At 45.3% G+C, this 9744-nt stretch overlaps 1 protein-coding gene across 1 annotated transcript; it reads left to right on the top strand.

Annotated features, from left to right (window-relative positions):
* Positions 1-2110: 2110 nt before the first annotated feature.
* ARL11 (ARF like GTPase 11) lies at positions 2111-4607 on the top strand. Its single transcript, XM_014895378.2, has one exon. The coding sequence runs from the start codon at positions 2551-2553 to the stop codon at positions 3154-3156; it is 606 nt and encodes a 201-aa protein (XP_014750864.2). The 5' UTR covers positions 2111-2550; the 3' UTR covers positions 3157-4607.
* Positions 4608-9744: the final 5137 nt, after the last annotated feature.

Genomic DNA, 9744 nt, shown 5'->3' with positions numbered 1-9744 from the left:
AACCTGAAGGGAATCATCAGTAAAACTGTGCTTAGTTGTATCCTTTATTCTGGCTTTATTTCTTCCTTTTCCTTTTTCCCTTTCCCTTTCTTCTTTTTTTTTTTAAAGCAGCCTTCTTCTGTAGCATGTGAGGGAGTGATGCAATCAGAGACTCCATCACGTCATATTTCAAATGCTCAATTATTCACTGAATGGTAGAGTCTCCATCCCTGCGTCCTGTACCTCTATTTTAATTTACTTGAAATAAATTATGGTGCTGTGAATGTCTGTCAGGTGAAACAGATGTGTGTCACCACTGCCTGCCAAGTCTCAGAGAAGATGAGCAGCAGCAAAGGCAGGAGAAACATGAAAAGACCAAGATACAATTCACTTGACCCGCTTTTATATTTAAAAAACCCCAACTATACTGATCTTAAAGGACAATGAAATATGGGAAGGAAGGTTGTTCCAAAATGGTGAACAAGCAGATCAAGGATTTATTTTAAAAAGTGAAGAACATGGACAAAATTATAACCTTCAGTTAGCAACACACACTTCAGGGTGTGCAAGCACTGCCCTGAAGGGCCAGAATCCACTGCACATTACAGTTGTCTTTTTTTATCCACATCTAGAGATCTTTCTGCCAATTTTGCACTTACAGACTGGTTTTAGAAAAGACCACGTGTGAACATATGCTGCACAATTTTATTGTTGAATCTTGAGAAAAAAAGGCTAATGAAAGTCCTTATCACTGCATTCCAATATTTAAAGGGTGGTTACAAAGAAGATAGAGAATCCCTTTTTACGAGGAGTCTATGGAAAAAAAATGAGCAGTAATGGGTACAATTTACTCCTAGGGAGACACTGATTGTGCACAAGAACATAACTTTTCACAATGAGAACAATCTACCATTGGAATAATCTCCCTGGGGAAGTGGTGTGTTCCCCAACACCTGGGGACACTTCAGATTTGGCTGAAAAGGATACTGAGCTTCTTTTAGACCATGCATTGGCCTTGAAAGGTTGATTGGACCAGATGATTCTCAAGGTCTTTCCAGCCTGGTATTCCATGATTGCTAAAACCTGTCTTACACATCCACAAGCTGCATAAATCTTGTGGAGGCTCTTGGTGCCAGCCAGTTCTGTGGGTTAACAATGAGAGAGACTTTTATCACAGAGGTATCTTGCAATATGTGGTCTGTTTTGTACCTCTTGAAATCCTATGCAGCCTAAGTGGGCTGGACTTCTTGTGTTCTTTATTTTTTTCTTATGCATCTTCCTTTCTGTAAAAGATAGGAAACTGAAATATCTTGCCCCCAGAGGAAGAAATATGCCTCTCAGTGACCAGCTGACTACATAGTCCCTTCCATGTGCTGTGCCGAACTTCATCCCCAGCAATGCTGGTGACGTGAAGTCTATTGCTGAGGAAACTGCATCTCCCACAGATGGGTTAAAAATTCCCCTGTGGTCCCAGGGAAGCAGGGGTGAATCCCATTTCTTTTGCAAATAAAGGTAGCTAGAGAGCAGCTCTGCCTTACTGTTGTGAGGTGAGCTCTGCACGCCTCTGAGCAGCCTCTTAGGAGCAAAACCCAGTCAGTAAAGAAGGGAAATAAATCCTGGCTTTGCTGGGGCTCTGCTGGCTGTCATCGGCGGCTCTTGCACAAGTGAGTCTGGGAGTTGTTGCACCAGCACATTTTTGCCTCTGGCACGTAAAGTGCAAGGGGTGATGTCTTGTTTAAGTTTTCTCTTCTTTTAGGGGATTTTTGTACCCCCTCAGCCACAGAGGGCTCACTTTGCTTCACTTAAAAAAGTTAAAATGTCATAAATACTTTGATGTAAAGAATTTTATGGATTTTTGCCCCAGGAATGGCATTTTGACTCATTGTATTTCAATGAGGCATTAAAAAAACATGCTCGTGTGCATTTTAAAAAATTGCTGTTGTTACCATTTACACAAAAGGTAGTAAAAGCTGATGATACAGTGATTTGTTTTGTACTTTTTACCGTAAGACTGGCAGAAAAATCGTCTTGTTGCTGAAGAGGCTTTAAATCCCCACCCTTGAGCTGTGATTCAGCAAATTCCCAGAGTAACCCTGGTCTGAAACCCGGGTTCCTCCTTGTCCTGTCCTGCCGGGGGTGGATTTCTCCCACACAAGCCAATGAACAGAAGCTCATTTATTTATGTATGTGGTGAGGAGGAAACTTGCTCCACAATCTCCCCACCTCTTCCTGCAAAATGTTAGCTCTCTTTCGCACCAATCACTTCGGGTCCCGAATGAAAAGAAGTGAGAGGCAGCGGAGCTGGGGTGTAGCTGGGCGCTGGTTTGAACATCGCTCCCTGGCTCTGCTGCATAAATAATCATAAATAATCGCTCTCACCTCATTTGAGCTACAGCGAGAAGCAGAAGCCGGCTGCCCGAGTCTTTCCTCAGCAAACCTAAGGGGCTCATTCGGAGAGGCAGGACTGAGCACTCTATTAATGACTGACATCCTCGAGGAAATACTCTTGCTTGCTATTTGTTTTTTGGCTGCATCCCCCGCTTCCCCCCATCCAGCTGCGGCAGTATCTTGATGGGGAAGCTGATCTCCAAAGGCTGGCGGAAAAGAGATGCTCGGGTTATCATGCTGGGGCTCGACTTTGCTGGCAAATCCACCCTTCTGTACAAACTGAAGAGCAGCCAGGCTGTGGAGACCTGCCCCACGGTGGGATTCAACGTGGAGTCTCTGAAAACACCCTGTGGCATATCCTTCACCCTCTGGGATGTTGGTGGACAAGACAACCTGCGGGCCAGCTGGCAAAACTACCTGGAGGACATCAATACCCTCATCTTCGTGCTTGACAGTGCAGACATGGCCAGGCTGGCCGAAGCAATGGCAGCACTGGAGGAGGCCCTGAGCCACCCTGGCATGGCTGGCATCCCTGTGCTCCTCCTGGCCAACAAGCAGGACGTGCCAGGAGCGCTGGCACCTGCCGAGCTGGGGGAGATGCTGCAGCTTGGGGGGCTGGCAAGGCACCGATGGATGCTCCGGGGGTGCAGTGCCCACACTGGCCAGGGCCTGCAAGAAGTCCTGGCCATCCTGGGAATGCTGCTGCGGGGCTCAGAGCAGAGCTCCCTGTCCCAGGAGCAGCCCATCATGGGGCTGGCAGAGAGGAGGCAAGCTCCAGAGCAAACCTGAACCTCACATGGACCCTTCCCACTCACGGCTGCCAGCAGGTTTGTCACGGAGGATTCCAGCCTCCAGCCACCTCCTACAAGGAGCAGAGGTGTGGCTGGCACACATTGAGAAACACCCAACTCCTCACCACCAACACCCACCAGGAGGATCTCTGAGCAAAACTCATGGAGCAGTTTTAGCCACATCTCTTGAACTCTCATCTCTGGCTGCATCTTGCCCCACTGTCACCATGTTCCACTCATCCACTGCACTTGTGTGTCCAGAGGTTCAGCGAGGATGCTTTTCAACATTCATGAATTATAACAGAGATGTGTGCAAGGAATAGAAGTTTTCTTCATTCTGCATCTCCCAACCCAGATACATCCAGATGGGACTATCCGCACACGGGGGGAGCTTGGATGTGCCCCATGCTGCTGCTCTCTCAGCATGAATCACATGGTTATTGGCTGGGAATGCAGGAAGGCATTCTGAAAAGAATGGCTGAACAGGAGCAGCATAATCTCAGGAGTTCAAATGGCCAAGCAGCTAATTGGTTTTAGTGTGGCATCTACAGGTATAATCTTCAAGCCATGGAAGCGAGCCGGGATTTGATGGTGTAATGCAGTTCAAGGATATGTGTATGCTAATTTATGGATTTCTTGTAATGGTTCTTTCTTTCTCCATTCATCATTTTAATCAAATAATTATTTAATGAAAATGGCCCCTCATTTTCCTTGGATTATGTTTAAATATAAAGAAATCTGAGATGACTTTAAGATGCTTGGAAATATGTCTCCATGGCCAGTCAACCTCTAAATACCCTCCATCACGGCCTGAACAGCAAAGACAAAACCCTGTCTCTCAGACTTTTGAAACTGCATGAGACCACTCCACATGCATTGGTTGGTAACCATGGGCACCTATGGGCACAGGCACAATGGTCTCTCCACACTCAGCTGTGTCCAGGGCAAATGAAAATGCCCTTGGCAGCTCACAACAGGACCAGGTCCCATGGCAGTGATGGTCTTTGTCCAATCCTGCTCAACCTACCTTTGGAAAGACTTACAAAATGCATGTCTGGGGGCTCCCTGTATCCAAGATTCTGTTACCCAGAGTTAAAATTAAAATATTTCATCGTAGTCCCTGCCTAATTATGAAATGAATGGGGGAAGGGGAGGGATAGGATACATCATTTTTATTTTAATTTTCCATTTCTGTTTCTGTTCAGAAATCAGCTGCTTTCAAGGAACGGCATACTTAGCCTAGAAACACCAAGGAGAAATATACAGCAAAATCCTCTTCTGTTCATACCAGAGCATTTTACAGTTGTTAAGGGATTAATTGTCCAGCTGTTGCTGCTGCTGTTATTAGCTACACTTCATAGAAGGCAGCAGCTGGAATAGAGAGCTCAGTCACAAAAAAACAGAATCAGACATTTATAGGAAAGCCTCAATAAAAGAATCGTTCCCAGCTGTTTTGGCTGCATTAATGTAGAGAACTACTACGTGCTATAAAACAGTGTTGCAGTGTTGATGTGGCCTAAGCAATCACAGTTATGAGTGTATTCAAACAGCACTGAATCATATAAATAATTACATGACCTATGTGCATGGTGAGCAGGACAATATCACCTCTTCAGATCTTTGCAGGTGACATAAGCTGGTTGATCTACCTCCAGCTTGTTGCAGGTGGTCATTTTTTGCCTCTAGCACACAAGGCTCCAGCACACCTGTTGGCCATTTTGGACACCTAGAGGCACAACATAAAAGGCCTTGCCAAAAAAATTGCCATTGCTGAGTTTGCCAGTGTTTTGGTCTTGTGCCTCACATGGCACAAAACAGAGAATTGTGCATTAAGGTAAATTCAACAGGGACTGAAAGGCTGTTGTGGTGATGTCTTACTCCTAAGTGTCCTTTGATGCCCGCATTTGACTCCAGGATTGTTAGGGTAGTTAAAAGAGGCACTGAAGCCTTCCTATTTTCCTCTGAGTGTTTTTTAAGCTCTTTAAAAAGATAAAAAATAGGCTCCTTTGGCAGCAAATAGAGGTAACCACCAGCCTTTGGTAGATATCACCAATTAAAAATGAAAACAGCAAGGTGGGAGGTGGGGAAGAAAGGGCAATGACAATCCTGAGTGTCTGAAACTGATGAAGGAACATTCCAGTTACTGAAATTGTTCTCACTTCCCCTGAAGCAGTAATTTGGCAAAACACCCCATCTCATGGGGCATCTTGTGATTTACCATCCTTGTTTTCTGGAGTAAGGCTTTTCTGGACACTTGGTCACATTACTCAGCCCATTTATGCCCTTGTTTAGAGACTGTCAAAACAATGATGGGTCATAATATTTGAAATAGCAACACAGAGTTTACTTAGAATTATTTCTCTTTTCTCCTGTGTTGGACAGCTGCTAAAACAAGTCAGTCTAATGAGCCCTGCACTGCTTTAATCAAAGGCTTGCAGGACGCTCACCCAACAGCACTTAAACATTTCGGTGTCAAAACTCCTGCCTGGTTCAAAGGGAGCAGCATGGCAGCCTGCTGGAAGCAGCCAGCCCTAAGGAGAGAATTTTGTTACCTCTTTCCTGCCAATTCTGCAGGAGAGCCCCTGCCACACGGAGTGATATTAATCCCTAGAACATCTCTCCTTATGGATTTCAGCCAGGAGAGCACCCTCAAACTTAGTTTCCATCTTCCTGGGCATGTGATAGATGTCACGGTCTCAGCACTGATTCCTAAAAATAACACAGCTTCTCTCTGAATAGCAGGTGAAAGAAAAATCCTTAGAACTTTGTTTTCAGGTTCCTCAGAAATTTGAAGCATCCTTCAGGTTATTTGTCCCAGAGCCCACTTTGGTTGCTCAAGATACTTTTTTAGATGCATTTGGTGTGTATTAACCTTTACAGTGGCATAACCAGAATCCATAATTGTGCATTAATCTTCCCAGCCACCCCTCCACTGAGATGAGCCATACAGGTCATTATCTACCCTTGCTTGGAGCTGTCACAGCAGCCTCCCTGCCCAGCCCTATTAGCAATTTCAGCCTCTAGCCCTCCCGTCCTGGGTCTCTGTTTTGCAGGGATCACTGCAGTGGGAGTTAGCACTGTGTCTTGCTGTTTTTCAAGGACACCAAGACACTTCATTGCTCTTTCACACTGTTTAGGAAAGGACATCACTTATTCCTCAGTTAGCTGATTTACTAATTTTCTGTGGGACTGGTTTTTAAAGCAGCTTCCTGAGTATGAACCCTGCACAGATTTATTTTTCAACTCTTGTCAAGAAGTTTTCAGAGAGCAGGAAAGCAGCAAACTGGGAAAAAAAATCCCCAAACAACCAACATTAAAACCAGGAAGGACGATTCATCTTTCCCTCTTCACCAGCACAGGAAGGGTGACTCACCTTTTCCCTGCTCTCTTCACAACTTCAATTTTTCAGCCAGTCCATGACACAAAACAGTTTTTATTTTCACTGCAGCTGATTTCTGATGTTGGCATTGTTGCTTTATTTTCAGATGGAGCTACGTGCCATTTGTCCTGCACTTTCTGGTGGAGCTTCCCTGATGGGTTTCAATATTGCTGAAGGGCCCGAGATCAGAGGGGAACCATGAGATCCCAGGGCTGCAGGGTGAGGGCATGGGCAGTTGCCAGAAGTATTTAAAGAGGGAACAGGCAGGCACAGGGTGCATGTGAGGGATCTGTGATCTGATGTAACACTGGGAGGAGAGTGTTAGGGCAGCAGCTCAGAAAATGCTGGGTTCGGGCAAAACCAGCACAGGAAGAAAGGTCAACAAGAAATTGTTTAAAGACTAAGAAGAGCTTTCTTTTCAAACACAATATGGAAAAAAAGATTCCTATCCCCCCTTTTTTTGTTAGGAGACAATCTATATAATGCAGTGAAATGTCTGACTTTTTGCTTAATACACCTAACAGCTGTAAAGTAGTTTCTTTCTCTTAAAGAAACCTTGAAATACAACCTATAAAGATTCTCCACAGGTAGCTCATCAACAAAAAACAAGGAGCAAAACCACGTGTGACGCCATCTCTTACAAAAATCAAAACTGGTGCCAAATGGTATTAAAAGCCAGTCATGCAATAATGATTAAGACAAATGACAAAATACTGTTCAATATATCACAGGCTTTAAAGGCTTAATTAACTGACCTTCCGTAAGCTTTCCCACACTTGAATTTTTTCATGATGCATTTGCTCGAGTTGAAGCCCTGAGCCTGTCATCTGGATATTGTTAAAAATGCCAGGTGAAGGCTGGGATTTGGGTTAGGAACTCAGAAATGCATCCATGGAGTGCATCATCCCCACATCTCATATTTCACAGTGTGACTTGCATAAAATTCCTGCCCAAAGGGAAAAAAAAAAGGTAACCAACTGCTATGACCCAGACCTGACAAGTGTCTCTCCCTCTGCCTGTGCTCCACCTGACTCTCTGTGGTCAGACCAGAAGCACAAACTTCTGCTCCAACCCAGCCTGGACACTTCTCCCCTCCAAAGTTCAAATGGTTTAAACCAGACCAGCACCATCAATGTCTTGTCTGCTAATTGCTGTGAGAAACAATCTGCCTGGAGCTCCTAGAGCTGACAAACTGTTCTTTAATTCTCCCTTACACCTCAGATTTTTATTAGGTTTCTTTTGGCCTGTGCTGGCTAAACACATTTGGATGTGACAATGAGGGTTTTTTCCAACAGGCTACAACCACTTGCACAACAAAAACCCTCACTTGATGATCGGTGGCTCTGCGCAATGCTTTGCCTTGGGCATAAGAGAAATATTTGCCTTTTAACCTAACAGTGATGGGGTTACAAAGCCACTGGTTTCTGCAGAGGGAGAACAAAGTCACATGGACCCATTTGAGGTTTGGTAATGGTGGGAAAGGACTTTGGAAAGACTAAACTGGGAGTTTCCTAGGGAAGAACAATAGGAGCTGAAAGTTGGGGCCCTCATTTCCTGGGGGATGGGGAGAGTCTGTTCTGGTCAAACATAAAGACACAAAATTTACACCTCATGATTTTCTGGCTTTTGACAGCACTTAACAGTAGTCCTTTTGTTTAATAATGGTGTAAATGAAGACCATTGCTAAAAGTCCACCCTTCAACACAGGTAGTATTTTCAGAGATGAGGTTTGGTCAGTAAAGAGCTGGAGCAGGGGTTAAGCACTGCACCAGCTGAAAGGTGTCTGCACAATGTGCCTCAGGGTGGAGCTTGCACAAGGATGGAGAATAGCTTCTCCCTGGGGAAGGACAATACAGAGACAAAATATGACAGATCATTCCTGAGGATGCCCCATTTCTGCATAAAGGGGTGGACCCATCACTTGCAAAGCAAGGGAAGCTCAGCCAGGAAGAGCACGTTTTGGGCTGCAAACATGGGAAAAGAATCCTGAGTCTCCAGAGCTGCCCTGGGAAGAATGGGCATGATGTCTGCTGTGCTTCAGAGAAAAGCTCTGCAAAGATGGTGCCTGGGAATGACCGGGAGGGCGAGGGACATGTCCTGCTGGAGATGGCTGCAGGCAACCCCAGGCCTTTGAGTGATACAGGCAGGAAGGTGCTGATTTGACCCCTTGGTTCCCCCAGGCTTTCTCCTTTGGAGAGACTTTTATTCTCCTGTATTTCCACCCTGGGAAGAGGCACTCGTGATTTACTTCAATGAGATGTCACTCTATCTTATATAAAAAATCCAGACTCAATATTTTTGTTGTTCCTTTCTGCACGCTACCTTTCTTCCACAGCATAAAAACACTCACATTGCTATCTGTTCCCCCAGCACCATCAGCAGAGGTAGCAAATGACCTTGTTGTACCCTCCCCTGGCAGAGCTGAAGACCCCATTGGCCATCTCCACCACTGCATCGCAGGAAAATTGCTGGAAAACAGATCCATAGAGAATTAATTTTCTGGGAAAGATGAGGGCCTCTACCAGAGAGAGGCTGAAAATGCCACAGAATGGCTTCTGACAGAATGGCTGTGCCTTCCTGTGCCCTCAGAGCTGGCCCTAGCTCGCCTGCTTTTGCCTGTTACTTGGCCCAGCAGCTTGCAGAAATGCAGCCCCCTGAGCGCCAAGTTCACGGCCAGGCAGGAGCATCTCACAGTCTCTGCCATCTTCCTCACAGGAGATGCATCCTTATCGAATTATTTCAGTCTCTTTGGTGCTGGAATTCAATGGATCTTCTTGCCATTATCTTGAAGGAAATGTGCCCCAGGAAAGAGCTTTCGATCACATGCCTGCTGTAAGTTTTGAGACTACATGTTATACTCATGATAGAATAGCAAAATAAATAATATAGCTGTTAAAAAAAACCCCAACCAACCAAACAAAAAACCCCACCAAAACAAACATCCAAACCCTAAAAAACAGGGACAGTGCAGGAAATTGCAGCTGCAAAGCAAAACTTAGGCAGCCTCAAGTCAGCTGTTCAGTTCCAGCCATCTCCTTTGTAACCCTGAGCAACTCCAGTCTGAGTAAGGAGCCAGTTGTGTGCACACCAACTTTCTCTGGTGTAATGGAGGGGGACAGCCTCACTTGGGAAGTCAGTCCTCAGGCACAGAGCCTGCAGCTGGCAGTGATACCCATCCAACAAAGAGCTTTTGCTTCTCTCTCACTG

This window comes from Sturnus vulgaris, chromosome 2 (assembly GCF_052056855.1).
Source record: "Sturnus vulgaris isolate bStuVul1 chromosome 2, bStuVul1.hap1, whole genome shotgun sequence".
Lineage (NCBI taxonomy): Eukaryota > Metazoa > Chordata > Aves > Passeriformes > Sturnidae > Sturnus > Sturnus vulgaris.
This window is presented reverse-complemented; position numbering and strand designations above follow the sequence as displayed.

What these genes read in the sequence shown, in the direction of transcription:
- ARL11 (XM_014895378.2), top strand. Translation starts at nt 2,551, where the DNA reads ATGGGGAAGCTGATCTCCAAAGGCTGGCGGAAAAGAGATGCTCGGGTT.